The 27,500-nt window shown below is 31.5% G+C and overlaps 1 protein-coding gene across 1 annotated transcript in view; it reads left to right on the top strand.

The window, feature by feature from the left end:
* Nucleotides 1-21,727, top strand: part of LOC109083357 (zinc finger E-box-binding homeobox 1-like) — a 38,363-nt gene extending 16,636 nt beyond the window's left edge. The window contains 8 exon segments of the mRNA XM_042759044.1: nucleotides 5,929-6,135; nucleotides 10,488-10,670; nucleotides 12,369-12,586; nucleotides 12,666-12,774; nucleotides 14,367-15,445; nucleotides 19,050-19,173; nucleotides 19,176-19,232; nucleotides 20,964-21,727. Coding sequence (XP_042614978.1) covers nucleotides 5,929-6,135; nucleotides 10,488-10,670; nucleotides 12,369-12,586; nucleotides 12,666-12,774; nucleotides 14,367-15,445; nucleotides 19,050-19,173; nucleotides 19,176-19,232; nucleotides 20,964-21,409 — 2,423 coding nt within the window. The 3' untranslated portion in view covers nucleotides 21,410-21,727.
* The last annotated feature ends 5,773 nt before the right edge of the window (nucleotides 21,728-27,500 follow it).

Consider the following 27,500-nt stretch of genomic DNA (forward strand, 5'->3'; position numbering starts at 1 on the left):
GTGTGTGCAGTTACAGTATATCTATATATAGACTGATACAGTGCATAAAAGAAAGGTGCTGGACTCTTCATTCAGTCTCCTGAGCTGTGAAATCAGTCGAGACACACACTCTGCTGCTGATGACACACTCTGAAAGAAGGTGATGCTTGTCAGGCTCTTATCAGAGCTTATCAGAGCATGTGTGAGATGACTGACCTCCTGCGTGACTTATGAGAAGCACACAGGGACGTGAGCTGATGCAGACCGCAACCGTGACCCGCGAGCGGCGTCTGGGCGCTCCTGTCCACGGCTGACCCTGCCTCGGGTCGAGCTGGTCCTGTGCGAGTGACGTCTGTGTAGTGTGAGGTATGGTGAGGAGCCGTGGGAGGTGTTGAAGCTGTGATGTGGTGCGTCTGTGACTCATTGTCAGAGTGTGAAAATAGCCGAGTCAGACAATTCACGGCGTGCCGCTCAACTTCTTCGAGACATTCGGATTGTTGGACGTTTGCTGAAAGGATTCTAATCACGGATCGCGGCACACGTGACCTCGCCGAAGGTAAAACAGACGTGGTTTAGCAGATTGCATGCTTTGTTTTTGTTTTTTGTTTGACCTTTTAAAATAGCAGCGTGTTCTAGTAAGTTGCACGGGTCAAAATGACACATCATGCTGCTTCCTTCTAGCATTTTGTATTTTTAGGCACACTCATAATTCATGGTTTAATGCCTAGTAATGCATTTTTTAGGTCAGATGAGTGGAGTAAATGAGTGTAGAATGATAAATAGTGTGTGTCACAGTGGATTGAAACACCTTCATCCACCGTGACTCCTACTGCTGTTCACTTGTAATTCCCGTTTGATGTTTTAACCTCATTGTAACCACAATCTGCTTTTAAAAAGGAAAAGTAAATGTTTGAAGTTTGCTTGGTACTGAACTGTTTCCTGAGATGATCGAAAGTCGCAGATTAGAACATCTACATCAGGGTTTTCCAGATGAAGATGTAGAATATAAGTCAGTGCTGTAAGCTTGTTTTATAATCCTGGCTTTTATTTGTTTCTTAACTTCACTTAAATCTTTAGAACATGGATCAGATTTTTTTTGTGTGGTCAAGTTTTATAAATGCAGGAATTAAAGTTTCAAACGATTTTGTCTCTTAGTAAAATTAGATGAGATTAAATTCTTATGCAATTTTCATTTAGAACATTAAAAAATATTAATATACTAATAAAAAATAAAAAAACAAGGCCAGACTAACTTAAGTGCTTTTCATTGGGAAAGAGAAATAAATAAGTATAAATAAATGCAAAATTAATTTTTTAATAATTTATAAATAAATGCAAAAGTCATTTTTTTAATCATTTAACCTAGAAATAATTTTAATATATTTTATTAATATTATTATTATTTGATAGTTGGTGTAAAACCAATAAAAAGCTGCGTAATGTCCTCGCTGTCTGTCATTAAAGCATCATCTGATGTGTGTTTTACTGACTCTCTCTCGATCTGCGGCCCGCTGCGTCTCTGCAGAGATTTATGACTGAAATAAAAGCCTGAGTGAAGAATGTGCTTGAATGCAGAGAGATAATGTGAGCCATCCAGCGTGATGATGCAAATTACACCGTAATGCGGAGCAGACCTGGTTCTGCGCTTACAGGGAAACCCCAGCGACATTAATGCAGTAAAAATGGGCTTCGTTCTCAGATTAGACCGGCGAGCTAACAAGAAATAACACTTAAAAGTTGATCTGCATGACGATCTACTCATCCCCTAATACTTTACATTTTAAAATAATAGTGAAGTAATGAAAATTATAAGAATAACACAAATCACTCTTACATCTGAGCAGTTTATTTTTCTTAATTTTTCTTGGATCTCTCTGGACAGGTGCATCATGGGATGCATTTAAACGCTAGCATTTCCTAATGCATCTGCTTCATCATACAAGCAAAAGCATAAAGTAATAAATATAAGTATTACCTATACAACTATTAAAAAAATTAGATTCAGATTTCAGCTTGCTCCCTTTTCTTTAGTAGATTTTTTTTTTGTGTGTGTGTGTATATATATATATATATATATGTATAATGAAATGCAATAATATATTAACTAAATATACACACACACAAATGTAATGTAATACAAAAATACAATTAAATAAATTATATATACTCTATATACACATACAAACACCCACACAAATCATATCTGCTAAACTAATTTAACCAGAAGCTTAAAATCAACACGTTTTAAGATCACGAGAAACAGATTTAGACCTTTAACTGGTGATGTAGATAGATAAATAGATAGATAACACTCATAAAAATATGTGTTTCCATGTGAAATGAAAGCTGTGACATTCATCTGTGCAGATGGGTTTGATCGCCCCTGTTTTGCACAGTCATAACTGAAAAGGCCCTGGTCGTAATATGCACTTTGCAGGAGTCTGTGTGTGTGTGTGTGTGTGTGTGTGTGTGTGTGTGCATCTGCAGTGAACCGGTGGGAACAGCACGTGTTTGACATGTACATTAAGCAGAGGTGTATTACTCATACGTGAGCAGCAGTGGGTCTTCAAACACAGACACACACACACACACACACACACACACACACACACACACACACACACACACACTCCCGAATGCGTCAGCGCTGTATTGTTTGTTCCATTACAGTCGAACTGAAACTGTAGCTTCCTGCCCTGCTGTACCAACTGATTAGAGATGCTAATAAACACACATAGTTCAGCGCTAGAATGATCAAAGATCGCCCACAACTCCATCCTCCACGCTGCTTTAACACCACGCTTGTTTTTACACTCGAGTGCACTTAAAAGTTCAGCTTTTATTTGAGTGCCAACACTTATTTAATTTGCATTAATCATGTCTTTTAGATTCACATTTATTCGTTTAATAGACATTGAAAGAAACATACAAATGAAGGACATTTGTGATAAAAAAAAGCAACAATGTTAGTGGTGCAACAAAACCAGAATAGTGCAAATCAGCAATATTTCATGCGTTTTTAACGTCTGGAAAGCATGTGAACATGAGTGCATCACAAAAACCCCGTGAGAGGTTTTTCTAATGTAGTGTTGCATTTACGACTGTTTATGGCAAGCAAAAAATACTACTAATAAAAGTTATAATTTTAAATCTGTTTAGAGCTTGCAAACAGTGTAGCAATGATCTGAGAATTAAAAATATTTAATAATATACACCAGTGTTATTTTTACACTCGAGTGTACTTTAAAGTTAATCCTAATATTTTTACACAAGTGCCAACAAATATTGCATTCATTTGATAGTTTACATCGCCATTTATTAATTTATCAGACATTTAAAGAAACTTGCAAAAGAAGGAAAATATTTATAATGAGACAGCAATAAGATTAGTGGTGCAACAAAACCAGACTAGTACAAATCAGCAATATTTCATGCATTTTTAACTTCTTGAAAGCCTACGAACATGAGTGCATCACAAAAACACTGTGAAAGGTGATTCTGGAGTGTTTTTGTGATGCGAATGTGTTGCATTTATGGGAAACAAAAAACACTGCTAATAAAAATGATAATTTTAAACCTGTTTAGAGCTTGCAAACAGTGTAGCAATGGACAGATAATAAAAAATATTTAATAATATACACTAGTGTTATTTTTACACTTAAAGTTCAACTCTTAATACTTTTACACAAGTGCCAACATATATTTTAATTGCATTCATTTGATAGGATATATTGACATTTATTCATTTAGCACATAAAGAAACTTACAAAAGAAGGAAAATATTTATGATTTGGTGCAACAATAAAATCAGAATAGTACACAAATCAGCAATATGTAATGTTTGATCCACAGCTTTGTGTTACAGAAACACTGCAAAAGTGATTCTGTAGTGTTTTTGTGATGTATTTGTGTTGCATTTACTGCCGTTTATGGTAAACAAAAAATACTGCTAATAAAAACCCTCATTTTAAACCTGTTTAGAGGTTGTTAAATGATGATTCATAACAAAAGTGCATTGATGATTAAATGTCATATTACTAGTATGGGATTTTCTTTTATTTGAGGTTTTATGATGTGATTGGGCTAGCTTTAGATTTATTTGAGGATTTCTATATGCGCAGTCATATGTTTCTTGATGAATACAAAAGATGAAAGGACAAAATAGGTTATACGGGGTTTGTGTATTAAACAAAAATGTCACGTCAAGCCAAGTGAACTCTGAAACAAAGAAAAAGTGCCTGGTGCGTCTTAACAGCTTTCAGGCCTTCAGTTTCTCATGTGCTCTTCACCCAAAAATACTGCACACCCCAATTCCCATTTGGGAAAATTATAATGCCGTGAGTCTACGGCTGCCAATCCATTCAAGTGTATTTATAAATGTATAAAAGCCAGCCGATGTGAATCACAGCCTGTTCTGTTTAATCAACTTCATGTTGCACATTTGTGACTTTTTACAGGATTCAAGCGATTAGGCCGAATCAAAATGCAAACTTTAAACACACATCTGTGTGTGTGTGTGTGCGCGCACGTGTGTGTGTGTGCAAGGATTACTTCTTGTATCTAGTGCAACAGAAATCATTTTAGAAGCCTTTCCTGACATGAATTGAATGTTCACTTGTTTGCTTTAAAACGTTGCACGCTTTCTGAGAACTTCACACTTGTCGTGCTTTTTCATCTATTCCGTTTAATGTTAACTGTTTGTTTTTTGTGTTTCACAAGATCTTAATCTGAACCCCTTGCCTGACATTTAGGATTAAAACTGTTCGTCAGCTTTTTTTTAAATTCCTGCAAGTCTTTTCATGCTGGTTACATGAAGGTTAAATATTATTATTTTTATATTTATTTTTATTTTTTTACAATTATTTAAATAATATAATTTTTTTCCAGAATAATAAATGGATGTATAAATTAATAAAATGCTAAAAAGATACTGTGGCAACCACATACTGTTTCATATATATATAGAGAGAGAGAGAGAGAGAGTGAGAAAATCGCAGTATGCATACTTAGTATGCAGTATATTTAGTAAGTAGCATGCTAGGATTGCGTGTACTAAAGTGACATTAAAGTGCTGTTTTAAAAACATTAAATGTTTTTCTCACCCTTGAACGGGTCTCTTCTACATGCAAAAATTAAAAATACAGAAAATTTGAATAAATAAATGTGAGGATGGCAATAATTAGAGTCAGTGTAATCATTTCTGAAGCATTTTTGCAATGCATTTTTGTGTGTGTTTTGTTTATTGTAAAATCAATGCTTTCACATTAGACAGAATTAGATATTGTGCCGAGATAATAAAATATTATTATTTTCAAATAAAAAAAAAATATATCTATATAAATGGATGAATAAAAACTGTGTTAAGCACTCCGAGACATTTTTGCAATGCATTTTATTTATTTATTTATTGTGAAATCACTGCTTTCGCATTAGACAGAATTAGATGTTGAACAGAAATGATAAAGTTATATTATTTCCAAGTTGATAAATTAATATATGAATTGATTATTATTGTAGAAACACTTATAAATTTGTGAATGTCATTAATTCGATCAAGTGTGATCAATTACCAAGCTATTTTTGCAATGCAATTTTTTATTTATTGTAAAATCACTGCTTTCACATTAGACATAATTAGAGACTGAGCCGAGATAATACAATATTATTATTTCCAAGTTAACAAATTAATATATAAACTGATAAAAAATATCTATGTTAACACTCTGAGACATTTTGCGATGCATTTTTTTTTTTTTCTTCTTTTTTTTTGTAAAAGCAATGCTTTCGCATTAGACAGCATTAGCTATTGAGCAGAGTTAATATATTAATACATGAACTGATAATGGCAACATTTATAAATCTGTGAATGTCATTCATTAGGTCAAGTATGATCAGTTTCTGAGCTATTTTTGTCATTGTAAAGTCAGTGCTAATGCTGTGTTTTCTCAGGTGAGCCGGAGCGCTGTCTGGGCTCTGAGGGCGAGGATGAGGGCAGTGTTTGGGGGATGGAGGTCCTGGACAGCAGAGATGCTCAGGATAAAGTCAGTCTGACCCCCAGCGAGGGAACGGAGCCCGGCAGTCCCGTCCCGTGTGCGGAGATCTGGGCCGACACCGAAAGCACACCGCTGAAAATCACAGCCGCAGACCCCGAACACTGTAAGTCACTCCCGCCTCTCGCCGGCAGGAACTCCACACAAAATAAAGACTCTAGTTAAAACCAAAACTGGGTTTTACAGGAGAATACTTTTTATACTCAAGCTGAAGAACTTATAATGAAACATCAAGAACAATTTAAACAGCAAAGCTGAATGTAGTACACTATACAGTGTACTTTGTACATCCAGTCACCATTGTACAATGCTACATTGTTGTCACATGACCTCAACATGAAAGAGAATCCGGCCATCATTACATATAGAGAGAGAGAGAGAGAGAGAGAGAGAGAGAGGATGGCAACAATGTAGCATACTACAATCGGAAATGTTTACTCTGTTATGTTACTTCTAGAAAATAATAGTATACATGATCGAAAAAAAATCAAAGATCTATTAAAAAAATGAATGCAATTTATTTATTTTTTTAAGAATGACATGAAGTGTTTTTCTCATCCTTGAACTGGTCCGTACTAAGTACAAAAATTAAAAATAAAATGTTGAGGTCATGTGACAACAGTGTAGCATACTACTGTCCAAAAGTGTTGCATACTGAATACTGTTACACATATTATTTTTAGATAGAAAATCGCAGTATGTATACTAGTGTTGTCAAAAATATCGATATTTCGATAAATATCGATACTGAAATATCTGAACGGTACCAATACTAATTTCCCGAAGTATCGATACTAGCCGCGCTTTCACTTTCACTTCTCTCCAAAGGTGCGTTGACAACCACCATACGCGCAAGCGCACGCGCACTCGCACTCGTCTCATTCGCTCTGGTTAGCAAAAGTGAAGTGAATGGAAAGATGGCGAGTGCAACGCCCTCGCGACCGGCTTTGGTTGATAAGGAACACAGCAGGAGTGCTATCTGGAAAGAGATGCTACAGAACAGTGCTTACAAAAGGCGCTAACACCACTAATATAAGGAACACAGCAGGAGTGCTATCTGGAAAGAGATGCTACAGAACAGTGCTTACAAAAGGCGCTAACACCACATTACTGACACTCTATCCTCCAATTTGATACTGTTAAGAGCTTTGACACAATCTGTATTGTTAAAAGCACTATATAAATAAAGGTGACTTGACGACTTCATGTCGATCCAGTGAGCACTGTTTTCGCGTGTGATGCACGCACGTTTGCGCTTAAATCTGTTCATCAAATAACGTTAATGTATTAACCAGCTTTCATGACCGATGAGCAATGCATCTGTTACAGTATATTTTATCTTTGATAACAGTAGGTATTAGGTAATAAAAATATAACGGATCATGTTAGCTCTGGTCCAATGAAAAAAATATTAACAAATAGAACTTTGGATTTTAATTAGTACATGTATTAGTGAATGTTAGTTTAAATCAACTTTTAACTTTGATTAACAAATGTTTTGTAAGTATTTTTCATTGCTTATTCATGTTAACATATCTATTACCATTAACCTAAGTTCTTAGATTAGTTCATTCAGTTCATTTTAAAAGTGTGGTCTATGAGACTCGACCTGCAACAAAAACAACACAATCACAACCTACACTACCAGCTGTGTCAATCTCACTCACCTCTGTAGAGAAAATCTGCATAAAACTGCAGCAACAGATTCCATTTAATTATTTTGTTTACTAATTTGATACTTGATGCATAAGATTGCACTGATTTTGTTTTTGCTTGAAGTTTAAGTATCTTTTGTTGACATTGTGATTTGATTTTACTTGGAAATACAAAAGATTGCACTTTTTTTTTTACTTGCACTTTATTGTTTTTTGAATGTATGCAATCTGAGAGGCTTTTGAACAAGTGCATTACCTCAGGACATTTTTGTTAATGTAAAATATATGTTCTTGACTTGTTATATTTAGTTTTAAATAAAAAAAAGAACCCCTTAATATTGTGGCAGTTTTTTTCTCCGTGGTATCGAAAATGGTATCGAATATCGATATTTTTCAAGGTATCGTATCGTAGTTAGAAATTCTAGTATCGTGACAACACTAATGTATACTTAGTATGCAGAATCTGGTATGTAGTATGCTAGGATTCTGAGCAAAGTGACCTAAAGTGATATTAAAACCTAGTTATTAGTGTTTTTCTCACCCTTGAACTGGTGCAAAATAAATGTGGGTTTTAATAATGATGACAGGATGCTACTCTCATGTTGTGGTCATGTGACAAAAATGTAGCACAATACTGTTGCATACTGTCTCACAGATTTTTTGTCATGAAATATCAGTATGCATACTTGCAGTATTCAGTAAGTGATATACTGTACTAGGATTTCATTCTAAAGCCTAAATTGACATTGACCTAAAGTGACATTAAACAATTTTTTTCTCATCCTAGAACTGGTCCATACTAAGTACAAACATTTTAAATGCAAGATACAAATTAAAATAAATGCATATTTAATAATGACCGGATGTTATTCTCACATTGAGGTCATGTACTGTTTCACATATTATTTGTCAGGAAATAGCAGTATGCACACTTAGTGTGCAGTATTCAGTAAGTAGTATGCTAGGATTGCATTCTGAACAAAGGGGCCAAAAAAGTGACATTAAAAACTTAACGTGTTTTTCTCACCCTTGAACTGGTCCGTACTAAGTACAAAAATTAAAAATGCTAAATTAAAGGAAAAAATGTATTTCTAAGAATGATAAGTGGATGCTACGCTCATGTTGAGGTCATGTGACGACAGTGTAGCACAATACTGTTAAATACATCATACCGTTAGACACATTTTTGTCAGAAAATAGCAGTATGCATACTTAGTGTGCAGTATTCAATATGTAGTATGCTAGGATTTCATTCGGAACAGCCTAAAGTGGCATTAAAACCCAGTTTTAGTTTTTCTCACCGTCTCAAGGTTCCACATATGTATAATTCAGCATTTTGAACTTTAACTTATCAGATGTAATCAAAAGTTTTGAAACTGTACCAAAGATGAGTGAGCGGCCTACATTCATGCCAACTTCACACAATACAGACATGACGCATTTAAGAGAAATTATCAGCATGAATGTAATGAGTCTGTTTTCAGTCAAAACTGCTGCGCTCATCAGACCTCGTAATATTTCCCTCACATCAAACGAGGTGATAGTCCTCCTCTGAAAATCAAGAATGAGCGTGTGAGCGTTTCCCTTATGTTCAGCGGAGATCAAACGCGCAGGGTTCGCCTACAACAGACTATTTACAGCGCTGAGGCGCGCGGAGTCTTCCACGGCCACATGAGAGAACGAGAGAGCTGGAAAGCCCATGCCAACATCTGCAAACATTTGAGAACCCGTCCTGAGTCGCAGCGCAGTGCTGGCATCCCCCCTCGCGCACTTCTGCTTGTATTTTAGTCTTATTGGTTTCAAGGGAGGATTTCTGCAACATTTGAGCCATTTTCTCTTCGAGCTGAAGCATCCTTTAGATTTCATTAATGGGAATCACACAGCATCACAAACACGCAACATCTGTAATCTAAATGAATGCCAGCAGGCTAAAAACTATAATAAAGTCAAACAGCATTTACATATTTTCTTAAAGACTTAATTTTTTTATTTTATGTTTAGACTTACACATTTTTACATTTTAATCTGGACTAAACACACCAGCTCAGAAAAGATATTAGTTGAAAATGTTTTAATTCTTTTTTAATTATTTGCTTTTATTGTTATTTTTATGTTTTATGTTTTTTTTTTGTGATTAATGATTATTTTCAATTTAAAAAATATATTTATATATAATATATATAATATTTTAATTCATTGCTTTTATTGTTATTTTTGTTTTATGCATTTGTTGTGATTATTTTATGATTATTTTCAATATAAATATATATATATATATATATATATATATATATATATATATATATGTATGTATAATGTAAATTTTTTATAATCATATATATAACTATATAAATTAACTTTTTTTGCACTTTAATCTTTGATTATGTATTTTTATTTTTATTGTATTTTTTTTCCCATGTACATATTTTTGTTGTTTGAAAATGTTATTATACTTTTTAAATAAATATATTAATATAAGCATGCAAACATATTACTTTATACACTGACTTGATGTAAAGATTAAATGAAATGTAGCATGAACTGACATTGGACTAAATAAAAGCATGTCTTTATGGCCTAATATATCTCAAAATATCATTAAAAATGGTCTTTAATATTTAAAAAGTACATTTAAAAAATTTAAAATAATAAATTTTTAGGTTATATTAAAGTTAGAAGTAACTACTAAAAGTGTGCAATTGCAGTATATTTATCAACTTTAGATAAGAGTAAATGTTTTAAGATGACAACACTGACGTTTGTTTATCTTTCTACCTGTTTTTGTAATGTGTGTCTCTTTCAGGTCAGACTGATGCTCGTGTGATGGACGGCGTGCCGCATTACAGCTCCGTGGTGCAGCTGAGGAAAGTGTCGCACCTGCAACAGCACAACGGATCTGTGACCTCGTACCATTTAGATGACACTCAGGGTGACATGTCGCCCGTCTGCTGGTCACCAGGAGAACACGGGTCACCCGAGGGCAAAGGTCAACTAGTAGTGCTTGTCATGAAAATCATTTTTTTTTTTTTTTTTTTTTTTTTTTTTTTTTTTTTTTAGAATGTTTCCTGGGGTGCAGTTGTAATCATAGTATGTTTTTTTTCATCATAATTTACATTGTAAGGGGTGTGTCTTCAATGTAAACACCCACTGCTATGATTGGCTGCCATCTTTGCATATGAAATGAGCATTACATGTGGAACTCGTTTGAAAACCTTTACTGTGTTTTTACTAGGGATGCAACAATACATTTAGCCCACGGTTAAATACATACCTCATTTTTTTAACCACGGTTTTCGGTTTGGTTCGGTTCAGAGTGTTTTTTGCAATTTAAAATGTGATTTTTAAAACAAATTAACAGCAAAAACTTCCGGTAAACATCTGTACAATGGTGAAAGACATGCATTATTATATATCTACTTCAAATTCTTTTGAGAGAGGTTTTTTTTTCCTATTTTTACCCGAAATAGGATGGATTGGTCATTATTGAGCTCTATAAACACATCTAATGCCTATTTATAGAGAAGAAAGCTGGACATTTTAATATTTTTATAAAATAAAAATAAAAAAACGTTCAAAGAACATCATATTTTGTGTAAAAATATCATTAGTATAATGTTGTTAAATAACGTTACAATCATAAAAAGACAACTGGATATTTCAACGTTCTTAGAAAATTTAAAATAAATGTTCAAATAACATTACATTTGGGCAAAAATTGTGTTAGTAGAACATTCTAAGAAATGTAACATTTAAGTAACAGTACAATCAAGACAAGAATACTAGACATTTTACTGTTCTTAAAATACTAAAAGTAAACGTTCACATAACGTTAAATTTTGGGTAAAAATTATGTTCGTACAATGTTGTAACAATCGTTTTTGTAACCTTTAGATGATGTTACAATCATGACAAGAAAACTAGACATTTTAATGTTTTTATAAGATTAAAAATAAACATGTATATTGAAAATAGCAGAGGACCTAGGACAGATCCTTGTGGCACTCCATTAGACAAATAATTATAAATGTTTAAATAACAATATTTCGGGTGAAAATAACGTTAGTAGAATCATTTTTGTAAACCTTTAAATAATGTTTCGATCATGACAAGAAAAACTGACATGTTAGTGTTCTTAGAAAATGTAAAATAAACGTTCAAATAACGTTACATTTGGATAAAAATAATGTTAGTAGAACGTTCTAAGAAATGTTTCTGTAACCTTTAAATAACATTGCAATCAAGACAAACTTGACATTTTAATGTTCTTAGAATACTAAAAATAAACATTCAAATAACGTTACATTTTGGGAAAAAATAATGTTCATAAAATGGTGTAACAATCGTTTTTACAACATTTTACAATCATGACAAGAAAACTGGACATTGCTACTAATAATAAACAATTAAATGACAATATCTTGGGTGAAAATAACATCAGTAGAATGTTGTAAGAAACTTTTTTCTAACCTTTAAATAATATTATAATCACAATGAGAAAACTGGACATTTCAGCGTTTTTGAAACCTTTCAAAACAATGTTCCCACAACGATTTTTTTAACCTAAATTTGTTCCCTGGGATGTCAAACCTGTTTGAATTCTTTCTTTCTAATGAAAAACTGAATTTCGACTGTCTATCCATGTAGAGATTGACCGGAATCTCTGATTTCTCTTACGGGTGTGCAGACGGTGGAGCCTTGAACCCTGACGCCCCACAGACGCCCGTTCAGACGTGTCCTTACTGCCAGCGGACGTACCATCATGAGGCGTCTCTGCGAGAACATGTGAAGTTCTGTCAGGACAGGGATGGAGGAGACAGCGTGTGTCCTCTGTGTGGATACAGTACGCCTCACAGCGCTCAGATGGAGCACCACTTAACCCTCCACAGCCAGACTCACCAAAAGGTACTGACATCAGACGCATGCATAACAAAGCAGCTGCATACAGAAACACAACATGCTGATTATTGCACGTCTGTTCCAGAGCCCCGTGTCTGAGTCCGGTTTGGAGAACAGGAAGTTCAAGTGTAATCAGTGTGGAAAGGCCTTTAAATACAAGCATCACCTCAAAGAGCACCTGCGCATTCACAGCGGTAAGAGAGATTCGCTTCAAGCAATGTGGATTCAAACGATACTGCAAAAGGAATCTCGCCAAGAAATGCCCAAGTCATGTTTCACCCTAAATTATGTTGTTCATAAAGAAAATAAAGCATAAGTGCCAAAAAAATAATGTGCAAAAAAACAAATTGTTATTTTTAAAGTAATGAAAATAAGCCTAATTGCCAGAAAATAATGTCCAAATACAAAATAATAATAATTTTATTTTTAAAGTAATGAAAATGACCCTGCTTGCCCAAAAATAATGGCAAAAAATAAATAAATATATATATATATATATATATATATATATATATTTAAAGTCATGAAAATGACTATAATTGCCTAAAAAAATGTAAAAAGAATATATATATATATATTTTTTTTCCGAAGTAATGAAAATGGACCTAATTGCCAACAAATTATGTCCCAAAAAAAACCAACAAAAACAATTATTTTTAAAGTAATGAAAATGTAAAAAAAAATATATATATATTTTTTTTTAAATAATGAAAATGACCCTAATTTCCTAAAAGATAATGTAATAAAAAACATGTTGATAATGAAACATATTAATAAAAATTAGCTTGTCTAGACACTAACTAACTGACTATTTATTTTTTTATTTTTTTATTTATTTATTTATTTATTTATTTATTTATTTATTTTAGGGGGTTATATTTATTGTCATAATAATAATAATAATAATAATACATAATTAAAGATATTAAGTTATTCAAGATTCAAGATTTTCTTTCGTCACATACATGGTTATATAGAGAATATATAACCACCAGTGAAATGTAAGTCAGGTCTGCTCCATGGACAGTGCAATTATTATAGAATACAAACACATATATATATATATATATATATATATATAAATATAGGTATGGAAAAAGTAAGATAAAAAATAAAAATAAAATAAAATGCACAGGACAATATACTGTAGACTTAATAAATATTAAGATGAGCAGGAATGTACAAGAGAAGAATGTGCGTAAACAGGTTGTACAGGGTAGTTACATAATAAATATTATTAAGATAATAAATAGTCCAAATAAAATAATATATATTTGAAATTGGAGTGATATGTGTGGAAGTCCATTTCTGCCACATACGAAAACCAAATTGTTACGGAAACAGTCATGGTTTGGTAAATAATAATTGACACAAGTCAGATTTATGACATTAAAAACTGAAGTTATAAAATGCTAAGCCACACAGGGGAAAACATCATGCTTTATCAAATCATAAATGTGACGAAAAGCCATACTTATGAGATAAGAAGTCCAAATTACGACATAAAAAGTTGTTGTAATTTTGTCTTTTAAGTAATAATTTCAACTTTTAATGACATAATTATGACTTGTGCCATAATTTGGATTTTTTATCTCATAATGTCTCATAATTATAGCATGATTTTCCCCCATATGTGGCTGAATTGGGCTTCCACAGGAAATGTGACCAGAACATTCCTCGACAGATTCATCAGTCCCTCAATGAATTCCTCAAATAAAAATACACCTCATGCCAAAGTCATATCTTGAATAGGATGATGTTAAGTTTCTGAGTTTCTGCTGTGCAGGTGAGAAGCCGTACGAATGCTCGAGCTGTAAGAAGCGCTTCAGTCACTCGGGCTCCTACAGCTCACACCTCAGCAGCAAGAAGTGCCTTAGCAGCGGCACGCCGGGAAACGGAGCTCATTATAACGGCCACGCCCACCCGACGTACCTCTTCCCGTCGCCCACGTCGCCCCCTGCTGTCGGCGGGAGGAACAGCAGCCGAGGGAAGAGATCTCTGTATGGGCCGCTGGCTCAGTTCCCGCTGGAGTCGTCCGTTCCCGTCCTGAGCCGGTCGTGGGACCCGGCGGAGGATCTGGCGCTGAGGGCGGGTGTGTTTAAGGGCACCACGCTGCTGCCGCTGCTACAGTCGCGCAGCAAATTCGAGCATCTGCTGCAGGAGATGCTGCGGAGGGAGGTGGGAGACGAGAAACAAGCAAAGAACAACTCTCGGGTGTACGACACCCAGACGTCGCCCACCGCGCGTCACGCGCCCTATAGAGAGCTCTCGTCGCCGCAGCGAACATCCTGGCATTCTGTGCCGCAGCAGATCCTCGTGCCTTTACCGCCCCCCGCACAGCTGGATAACCGCTGGCCGAGCGAAGAAAGCGTCAGTCCGACGTCACCCGCTTTACCTGAACGCCAGCATCTGATTGGCTCACGCTTCGGCTCTCCTCCCACGCTGGACCAGTCATTCAACACATCGCCATGGCAACCGAACCATATTCAAAGCGAACCTTTAGACTTGTCAATTCCTAAACTGCATCCGGTCCATGTCGCACCACGAAATCCGGTGTGTAACGGCTACTCGCCGCATCACGACAGACGCGACGGCGAGAGCGTGTTCAGGAGACTGACTCCGCCCTCCCAGCAGCATGTGGGCGGGGCTTATGCGGCGTCGCCGCTGTTCAGCAGCACAGTGTTCAGCAGCTTCCCGCTCTTCAATCACATGATCCCCGCCGGTCTGGGACACAACGGTCTGGCATCACTTCCTCTCACGCCAACCACGCCAAATCCGGGCTTCCTGTCTCCAGTGGCGTATATGGTGGAGGCGGAGTCAGAATCAATGCTGAAGAGAATACAACACGAAAAACATTCGATCATGGTAAGAACACACTCCAAATAAAGTCTTCTGCAAGAAATATGATATTCAGCATATGTATAATAATAAAAAAAAAAATTATAACAAAAATGTATTCTAAATATGTATAATAAAATATATTAAAAAAAAAAAAAAATTCATTATAACCAATGTGCATGATAAAAAATGTTTTTATTAAAAAAAATATATTCTAAATGTGTAAAAAAAATATAAAAATAAAAATATATTTATTATAACAAATAATATTCTAAATATGTATAATAAAATGTGAAATAACAAAAAATGTGATATTCATTGTAACAAATGTTTATTTTAAATATAATAAAATATAAATATAAAAATGTGATGTTCATTATAACAAAAATATTCTAAATATGTTTAACAAAATATAAAAATAGAAATATATTTATTATAATATATAATAATTAATATAATATGAAAAATATATAGAATCGGCTAAAAACACATCTCTTCCATATTTATTTTACCCTCTAACTCTAGCCCTCTCTATTCTAATTATATTCTTTAAAAAAAAACTAGCTCCTTTTAGACTTGCACTCTATTTATTTACTAACTGTTTTACTAGGTTCTCTAATCTTTTTGTATTCTATCTGTTTGTTTTCTTTTTTATTTATTATACAATTAGCAAAAGCAAAAAAGCTCTCTTACACAAACTTGCTCTATTCTATCTGTTTTCCTGTTATTTATTATATAATAATAAAAATAAAAAACCTTGCTTCGGTAAAAGCATCTGCTAAATGTAAATGTAATGTTAATAACATAATATTCTAAATATGTATAATAAAATATAAAAAATAAAAATATGATATTCGTTATAACAGAAATCTATTCTAAATATATGCAAAAAAATATGAAAATACAAATATAATATTCATTATAACAAAAATGTATTCAAAATATGTGAAATAAAATATAAAAATAAAATAGTAAAAAAAACCAACAACAAAAAGAAGATCAATGTAACACCTTGACAATGTTGGTTTTCTCTAGATAATTATATATATATATATATATATATATATATATATATATATATATATTATATATTATATATATAGATATATATATATATATACCCAGTTGCATTTGATTTACATTTTTGGTTTATTTTATTGCAAGGAAATGACTTTTAAATGTTTATCGAATTGACTATTTATTTTATTGATTTTATTGATTCATGTTTCACAATACATTGTTTACAGAAAAACGTGATGTTTATAATATCTCAATATCTTCATGCTTTATAGTAGCATTCAGATAACACAATTTAATTAATCTGCTGAAACTTACATTTAACATGGTTTGGACTCATAAAGTTATTGCATTAGTAAATGGCATTAACGGTTTATGATTTGAACAAACAATACCTTTTAATGCATTACATTTTGTTTACTAATACAATATCAGCTTTAATCTTCAATTTTCTTACTTAGTAAGCAAAGCAGATTAAATGATATTAGAATGAGAAAGACCGATTTTACACTCTTAGTCATAAAAGCAGAATATGAATCGTTTACTATTTATAAACACGCACATAATGCAAAAGCGCATCATATTGCAACAGCTGCGCCGCATCCATGCGCTCTGAAGGTGAATGATTTCCTCTGCTTGAGCTGTAAACAAACAGGCCACGCTCAGGGAAATTCCCTGCACTTCATGTCAAAGGGCAGAGAAAGCGCGGGTCTGTTTCCACACGCATGCACACTCATATCTGCACTCAGACAATCTCTCAACGCAGACATACTGGAGATTTGAAATATGCAAGGGCATTTTTTTAATTATTATTTTATTTTTTCTCTCTCTCTCTCCTTTTCATTTACAATCTATTTATTTGCTTAATACTATTGATTATTTATTTTATTATTTTTATTTATTTTATTTTTCTCTCTCCTTCTCTTTTACAATCTATTTATTTAATTAATACTATTGATTATTTATTTTATTATTTATTATTTTTATTTATTTTATTTTTCCTCACTATCCTTTTCATTTACAATCTATTTATTTGCTTCATAATATTTTGATAATTTATTTTATTTTATTTTATTTTTTATTTTTATTTTTCTCTCCCTTTCTTTTACAATCTATTTATTTGCTTTATAATATTGATTATTTATTTTATTTTTTATTATTTTCATTTATTTTATTTTTCCTCTTTCTCCTTTTCATTTACAATCTATTCATTTGCTTCATAATATTTTGATAATTTATTTTATTTTATTATTTTTATTTATTTTATTTTTCCTCACTCTCCTTTTCATTTACAATCTATTCATTTGCTTAATAATATTTTGATAATTTATTTTATTTTATTATTTTTATTTATTTTATTTTTCTCTCTCCTTCTCTTTTACAATCTATTTATTTGCTTAATAATATTGATTATTTATTTTATTTTTTATTATTTTTATTTATTTTATTTTTCCTCACTCTCCTTTTCATTTACAATCTATTTATTTGCTTCATAATATTTTGATAATTTATTTTATTTTATTATTTTAATTTATTTTTATTTTTATCTCTCCTTTTCATTTACAGTCTATTTATTTGCTTAATAACATTGATTATTTAATTTATTTTTTATTATTTTTATTTATTTTATTGTTCTCTCTCCTTTTCATTTACAATCTATTTATTTGCTTGATAATATTGTGATTATTTTATGTTTTATTATTTTTATTAGCTAACTGAGACTTGTTATAGCACTTGTATATCATTGCTCTTTTGTTGATTTTGATTGCTTCTATTGTTCTCATTTGTAAGTTGCATTGGATAAAAGCATCTGCTAAATGACTAAATGTAAATGTATTTGGATTATTTTCAATATTATTTTTTCTCTTTATCTTGTTAATTTATTTGATGTTTTTCCCCTTCTTCTCTCTGTCACCTCCTTTTTTTCTCTCTCAAATAAAACTACTTTTATGTACTATACAGTATGTGTCCCTGGACAAATTGTCAAATTATATTTACAGCACTGTTTTCCTATATTTTGTACTATGTTTCCCTGTATGTCTTATTTATTTATTTTGTTCTAATAGCAAATTGAAAAAAACTAAAATAAAATATGCAAGAACATATATAAAAAGAATTGTCACAGTCTTGCAGCTCATTGGTTCAAACGTACTAATAAATGCAAATCTCTCTAAGCATCTGGTAATTAAATAATATATCCAACATGAATCAAATGTTCGATTAAAATTGCAAATGTTGACCACAGAGTTAAAATTAAATTACAATAACCAAATAAATGAATTTAGTTATTAACATAATTTGCGATGTGATGTTATATTTGCACTACTTTAAACTGGTGTTTATTATACATGTATTTTTTATTTTCTTATAGTAATCAATAAATTGCATGGAAATCATGATTCATGTCGTATTTAAATGAACTGCAATATTTAAGTGGACTTCAAAAAAGCTGAAAATATTGAACTGTGTCTTGAAATATTCACCATATTCATATGTATTTTAATCTATAATCTTGATTTTTTTTTAAAATTGAAATAAAAGCTTATGTTCATGTTTTCTTGTGAAATGCATGCAGATGTAATAATAACTCATATTTACTGTTTGCCCCCCCCAGGCTGAAGCGCTGAATCGCGGCGGTCTGGAGTATCTGTGTCTGATGGATGATGGGATTGATGGAGAGATGGTTCCTGGGAGGAAGAGGCTGAGGAAGACGGAGGAAGGACTGTACGCCTGTGACATCGCGACAAAACCTTCCAGAAGAGCAGCTCTCTGCTGCGCCATAAATATGAGCACACAGGTACAGTACAGGTGTATACTGTACATATACTGTACATAGAATTTGTTGACTATTATATTCATTTAATATTTTTTTATGTAAGTATTGTATATAAATATATAAAAATATATTGAAATAAAAAATAAAATAAGTAAATTTATATAAAAATATTACAATTTATATATATTTATGTAATTGTTGATTATTATATTTATTTAATATTTATTTATAAAAATGTGTCATTTTTTTATATTTGTGTCGTATTGTATTTAAATATACAGAAATAAAAAATAAGTCAACTTATAAAAAATATTTTAAAAATTGTGTGTGTGTGTGTGTGTGTATATATATATATATATAATTTTTTTTTTTTTTTTTATATACATAGAAGTATCGTATATAAATATCTACAAATATATAGAAATAAAATAAAAAAGGGACATTTTTATAAAAATATAAAAAAACATTATATATATATATATATATATATATATATATACACACACACACACACACATACACAATTTTTAAAATATTTTTTATAAGTTGACTTATTTTTTATTTTTTATATATATATACAATTTTTTTTATATTTTTAGTAAAAATGTACCTATTTTATTTCTATATATTTGTAGATATTTATATACAATAATTTTTTTTTAAATTGTATATATATTATATATATATATATATATTATACTATATATATATATATATATATATATATATATAATTGTTGATTATTATATTTATTTATAAAAAAAAATCCATATTTATGTATGTGTATATATAAGTATTGTATACAAATATATAGAAATAAAAAATAAAACAAGTCAACCTTTATAAAAAATATTTAAAAATTGTGTGTGTATATATAGATAGATAGATAGATAGATAGATAGAATATTATATTTATTTAATATTTATTTACAAATATTTCATATTTATGTGTTAATAATATATACAAATATATAGAAATAAAAAAATCAATTATAGTATTCTTAAGTGTTGTATACTATATACTTAAAATTTAAAAATGAAGATTGAAAAATTGGATAGATGGATTTATAGACATATTTAATTTAAGACATTTTTAATTTATATTTCTATGTTTTTAACATAGAAATTTTTTCTAATACATATTTACTATAAATAAAAATATATAGTACACATAGTAAATTAGAACATTATATATATATATATATATATATATAATACCAAAAATAAATAATAAAAATAAATATGTGACCCTGGAGCACAAAAGCAGTCTTAAGTCTCTGGGGTATATTTGTAGCAATAGCCAACAATACATTGTATGGGTCAAAATTATTGATTTTTCTTTTATGACAAAAATCATTTTGACTATTAAGTAAAGATCATGTTCCATGAAGATATTTTGTACATTTTTTACCATAAATATATCAAAACTTAATTTTTGATTAGTAATATGCATTGCTAAGAACTTCATTTGAACAACTTTAAAGATGATTTTCTCAATATTTAGATTTTTTTGCTTCCTTCCTCCCTCAGATTCCAGATTTTCAAATAGTTGTATCTCAGACAAATATTGTCCTCCTAACAAACCATACATCAATGGAGAGATTATTTATTCAGCTTTCAGATGATGCATACATCTAAATTTTGAAAAATTGACTCTTAAGACTGTTTTGTGGTCCAGAGCCACATATAATAATTAAAAATCCTCTACAGACATATTAGATAAGAGCTGCACTTTCTTCTCGCCCCGTGCAGGGAAGAGACCTCACGAGTGTCAGATCTGTAAGAAGGCGTTCAAGCACAAGCATCATCTGATTGAACACAGCCGCCTGCACTCCGGAGAGAAGCCGTATCAGTGCGACAAGTGCGGCAAACGCTTCTCGCACTCGGGCTCATACTCACAGCACATGAACCACCGCTACGCCTTCTGCAGCCGCGACAGCGACCCGGACGGAGCCGCGGAGGACGCCGATCTCTACCGGAGCCCCGTCACGGAGCCACACGCCGGGGCCGAGGCTCCCGCTTCAGCGCTGGAGGACAGCGGCGCGTATCTGAGCGACTCCAGCACGGAGGAGGAGGAGGAGAACACACTCAGCAGACACGCTTATGATGAAGAGATGCGGACGGAGCCGGTTTCCCTGCAGCTGAAGGACAAACCCACAGACGGAGACCAGCATCAGGAGAGTCCTGCCGAGAACTGAGTGAGACCAGTGCGTACCACAGCGTCCTCTTTAGTGCTCAAACTGTGACACATCCAAGCGTTTTTAGGCCTAAACACAGACTTGATTCATCTGCGTAATCCAGAGCTTCCCTCGCTGTGAGAGGCACAAACGGATCTGCAGCGCTACCAGATTAATAAATCAATCAATAAATGCCAACAATCTCAGAAAACCTGCCAAAGTCATAGTTCACATCAAAAATAACAATACAAATGAAATATTAAATTATATTTTGCATAAAAATTTTTTTTAATCATGACATTTACGTAATGCAATTATTTATTTTTAAATTGCGAAAAGAGGATTTTTTTTTCTTTTTACAAAAAATAATTTAAAAAAATTTATTCTTCCAAGAATGTATCATTTTTCACACTAAAATCATAGCAATAAATAAATCAATAAATTTGACTTTATATTTTGCATAAAGAAAATGTGCCTGTTTTTAGAACCATTGAGATTTTTCATACTGTCTTATTAGCATAAAGCAAAAAATAAATAAACAAAATAAAAATCTAATTATTGTAATGCACATATATAAATAAAAATATATTTAAAAAACAAACTGAGTTATGTAAAAGTCATGATGCAATTATATGTAATTGTTCTGGAGGCTTTTTTTTTATTTATTAAAAAAATAGAATTTAAACAAAATATATATTCTGCAAAGAATATGTCAAAAGTCATGGTTCACACCAAAATAATAAATAAATAAAATATGAAATATGCCTATTTTTAGAAACTTTAAGATTTTTAACACTGTAAATTTTAATTACTATAAGGAAAAAAATAAATAAATACAAATACAAATAAATAAATAAATATATACAGTACAGGTCAAAAGTTTGGAAACATTACCTATTTTTAATGTTTTTGAAAAAAGAAGTTTCTTCTGCTCATCAAGCCTGCATTTATTTGATCATTCTTAAGTTTGGGATTGTTATATTTTTTAATGTTTTTTAGTATTTAAATGATGGTTTTATTTTTGTTCATTCTTTAAAAAATAATTTTATTCCTGTGATGCAAAGCTAATTTTCAGCATCATTACCCCCAGCCTTCAGTGTCACATGTAACATCCAGTCTATCACATGATCATTTAGAAATCATTCTAATATTCTGATTTATTATGAGTGTTGGAAAAAGTTCTGCTGTCTAAGATATTGATGAAAAAAGAGGTTAATTAAAAAAACTGCATTTATTCAAAAAAAAATAAAATAAAAAATTCTAATAATATATATTCTAATAATATATGTTCTTTACTATCACTTTTTATCAATTTAACACATCCTTGCTGAATAAAAAGTATTGATTTTATTTAAAAAAAAAGAAAGAAAAAAAAATTACTGATCCCAAATTACTGACCAGTAGTGTATATTGTTATTACAAAATATTTATATTTTAAAAACATAGCTTCTTTTTTTTTTTTTTTTTTTTTTTTTTACTTTTTATTCATCAAAGTATCCTCAAAACAAGTATCACATGTTCTGAAAAAATATTAGCAGCAGCAAACTGTTTTCCAACTTTGATGATGAATCATCATATTAGAATGATTTCTAAAGGATCATGTGATAATGATCCTAAAAATTCAGCTTTGCATCACAGAAATAAATGATAATTTAAAGTATAATCAATTTAAAAACTATTATTTTAAATTGTAATAATATATCACAATATTACATTTTTTTCTGTATTTTTTGATCAAATAATGCAGGCTTGATGAGCAGAAGAAACTTCTTTCAAAAACATTAAAAATAGTAATGTTTCCAAACTTTTGACCTGTACTGTATATATAATTTTTTTTTTTTTGTATTTTATTTTTATTTTTTTTTTTTTTTTGATGTATTATGAAGAGGTTTTTTTGATGTTGATTGATTTTTTTTGATAGGTAGGAGTTATTTATTCAAGACAACTATTATGTAGTGAAATATTAAATATTTCAATATAATTATTTACAATCTGAGCTTTGAACACATTCACCGCTGAGCAGCAGTAATCAAGGGTTAATTAATGACCGGTTAGCTCATGGATCCTTCAGATGCTTTCCTCCGTCATAATGATCTCTTAGCTGGATTTTTTAAGGCACAGATTTGACATCGATGATGTGGGAGAATTTTTTTCTGAGCAAACTCAACAAACACACGTCAAATATTTGCACAAACTCTGATGCACCGAAGAATGTGCAGTCCTTCCTGAAGTGTCCTTAAGAGAAAGCTGGGAAAGCTATTTCTGTCTTCAACCACCAAAATGCAAACGGTGCTTAAATCTGCCTTCATCCACTTAGTACTCGTCTTTTCTACTTTAACTATTAACTCTGTAAACGTGGACGTTGCACCAAACGCTTCTTGCACACCAGAACGGTGCACTATTTTCATTAGTGTTATTTTTATACCAATTTTTTAAGCTTTGTTAAAATGTTAATACATAATCTTTGTAATAAAGTTGTACATATTTTGGAAAGTACAGACGTTGGAGATTTTATTGTGCACTAAGAAGCATTTTCGCAGACCATCTCAACTGCGCTCTGAATGTATTTAGGCTGATTCAGTGATATTTCGGCCTTTACTGTAGATGTTACCATCTCTCACTTTAATCATTTTGCTCTGAAACAGAGTCAGATCTCTAGAAACGATATTTGTAATGGTTGTTGTGACGCTTTGTCCCGCAGATCATAAAATGAGCGCTGGACTGAAATCAGCCGTCAGTTTCTTTGAACGTTGCTGCTTTTCTTTCTAATGACATGAAATGAGTGGCGTTGAGGTAAGTGTGTGATGCGGGGGAGACGTTTACATGACTGACTCAAATCTGCATTTCAGGCCTCCACCTAAACAGCACGCTTACAGTCAGAGAGGCTGCTAACGGATGCTGCTTTACATTTGTAATAATATACAGTGCCATTCAAAAGTTTGTGCAGAATCTGTGAAAATGTAATTCATACAAAATGCATGTTATTTTTTATTTAGTACTGTCCTGAGTAAGATATTTCACAACAAAGATGTTTACATTTAGTCCACGGGACAAAAAAATAGCTGAAATTATTAAAATAACCATGTTCAAAAGTTTGTGAACCCTTGGTTCTTAATACAGTGTGTGGTTACCTGGAGGTCTTTTTTGTTTTGAGATGGTTGTTCATGAGTCCCTTGTTTGTTCTGAACAGTTAAACTGAGCTCTGTTCTTTAGAAAAATCCTCCAGCTCCTGCAGATTTTACAGTTTTACAGCAACTTTTGCATAATTGAACCCTTTCAAGCAGTGACTGTTTGATTTTGAGATCCATCTTTTCACACTGAGGACAATTGAAGGACTCAAACAAAACTATTAAAAAAGGTTCAAACATTCACTGATGCTCTTGAAGGAAACACGATGCATTAAGAGCCGGGGGGTGAAAACTTTTGAACGGAATGAAGATGTCCAAATTTTTCTTATTTTGTAGAAATATATATTTTTTCCATTTAGATCTGCCCTTCGGAAGCAACAGAAGATACTTGCATGTTTCCCAGAAAACAGATTAAGTACAATTTACCTTGATCTTCAAATTCCAAAAGTTTTCACCCCCTTCATCCTGTTCAAAAGTTTTCACCCCCGGCTCTTAATGCATCATGTTTCCTTCAGGAGCATGAGTGAATGGTTTTTTTTTTACATCCTAAAATTAATTTTCTATATAAATTACATTTTTTTAAAGAACCTAAGAGTATTATAAATAAATAAATAATAAATAATAAATAATGAAAAATAAAAAATAATAAATAATGAAAAATGCTTGTGTGGTTTGAAAATTTATTCTGAAAATGTGTTTGTCATAAAAAATAATATAATGTCATAATGATCTTAAAAAATATTTTTTTCTTTATGCAAAAAATATATATATATATTTAGAACCTGAATTGAAAAGCGTAAAATGTCTGGATGCTTTGAAAATTTATGGCGAAAATGTTTAATTGTCATTAAAATAATATCATAATGTTATTGATATTAAAATGTATTTTCTTTATCCAAAATATAATTTCTATTTTTAAACCTTAGAGAATTATTACTGTCAAAAAATAAATAAAAACACAAAATGCCTGGATGTTTTTAGAATATATGTATATATGAGAAAATGTATTTAATTGTCATTAAAATAATATAACGTTGTCATAATGATCCTAATATATATATATATATACATATATATATATATATATATATATATATATATATATATATATATATATATATATAGTATATATATATATATATATATATATTTTTACATTTTAGAACCTGAATTGGAAAACGTGAAAAGTTTGGATGCTTTAGAATTTATGGTGAAAATGTGTTTGTCATTAAAATAATATCATAATGTTGTCATAATGATCCTAAAAATTTATTTTCTTTATGCAAAATATATTTTCAATTTTTTTTTGTACCCTTAGATAATTATTACTGTAATATATATATATATATATATATATATATATATATATATATGAAAAAAAATGTAAAAACATAAAATGTCTGGGTGCTTTGAGAATTTATGGAAAAAATATGTGTCTTTAAAATAATATCATAATGTTTTTTTTTTAAGTTCCTAAAATTGATCTATATAAAAATTTTATTTTTAAAAACCTAAGAGAATAATAAATAAAGAAATAAATAAATAATGTAAAATGCCTGGATGCTTTGAGAATTTATTCTGAAAATTTGTTTAATTGTCATTAAAATAATATAATGTTGTCATAATGATCCTAAAACAATATTTTTTCCTCATGCAAAAAAATAAAAATAATATATATATATATTAGAACCTGAATTGAAAAGGGTAAAATGTCTGGATGCTTTGAGAATTTATTCTGAAAATCTTTAATTGTCGTTAAAATAATATTATGTTATCTTATTGATATTAAAATATATTGTCTTTATGCAAAAAAAAATATATATATATATATATTTTTTTTTATTATTATTTTTGACATCTGAGCTGAAATGGGTATTTCACGAGATCCACCCCTTTCTTTATAATTGTGTCACTTCAGAATAAATCAAAAACAGACGCTCTTCCCGAACTCTATTCTGTTTTTTTATTGTCACAATTCTAAAATACAGAATTTAAAGGGAGAAAAAGCAAGTCACTCTGGCGATGGATGTGGTCTGATGAACAGATGTTTTATGACTAGTCCTCGTCATCAAAGACAGATTACAAAAAGGAAACATTCACACAAAACTGAGAGCTCTCATATTAAAATATAATATTTCGTGAGTGTAGGAGAGTTTTCAGAAACACAGAACATGAGGAGAGTCAGACAACGAAACCGAATGAATCACGAACATCCATGAGCCGGTTTCTCTTTAAAGGACTAGTTCACATACAAATGAAAGCTCTGTGGTCACTTACTCTCTCCTTCTTCTGAATGATATTCACAGTCCTGCTTTCTACACAACGACTAAACGAGAGCTGCAGCGAAGAGAAAACTTCAGGTGCATCAATTCTGTTTCTTTTTCCTTTTAGGAGTCACATTTGCTCTCATTTTAAGGACAATGACTGCATGAACATGCTTCACGGAAGGTTTGGAGTCACGTGAAGGTGAGTAAATGACCAAATGATCATTTCTGGGGTGAACTGTCTCTTTAAGTGTATTATTTTGAAGGTTTATGATGATGCGTGCCTTCGAATGATGTCAGAAATGAAGAAGAATATTATCACATCAGTCCTTTCTGTTCTGCTGCTCCTCTGGAAACCATCTGTGTGGCCCCTCGTGGAATTGAAATAATAAGAAAATAAAAACGAATAAATATATATAAAATCAAACATTAGAATGGGTGTAAGCGTTCCTGGGTCTTTTTCTTCTTCCCGGCTCTTTTAGTCGAGAGCCAAAGCCACAGTCTATATAAAATTACCAAACCACGGCGTGGGGGGGGGGGGTTTTTATTTTTTTGAAATTTTTATTTTTTGTTTTTTTTTGTTATTAAAAGCAGAGTTTTGGAGAAATGTCAGCGAAGCTCCACCCACGCTTAGACTGGCACACACACGCGCACACACACACACACACACACACACACACACCTCTGAACTTCCTCTATCTCACACACACACACACACAC

This window comes from Cyprinus carpio, chromosome A6 (assembly GCF_018340385.1).
Source record: "Cyprinus carpio isolate SPL01 chromosome A6, ASM1834038v1, whole genome shotgun sequence".
Lineage (NCBI taxonomy): Eukaryota > Metazoa > Chordata > Actinopteri > Cypriniformes > Cyprinidae > Cyprinus > Cyprinus carpio.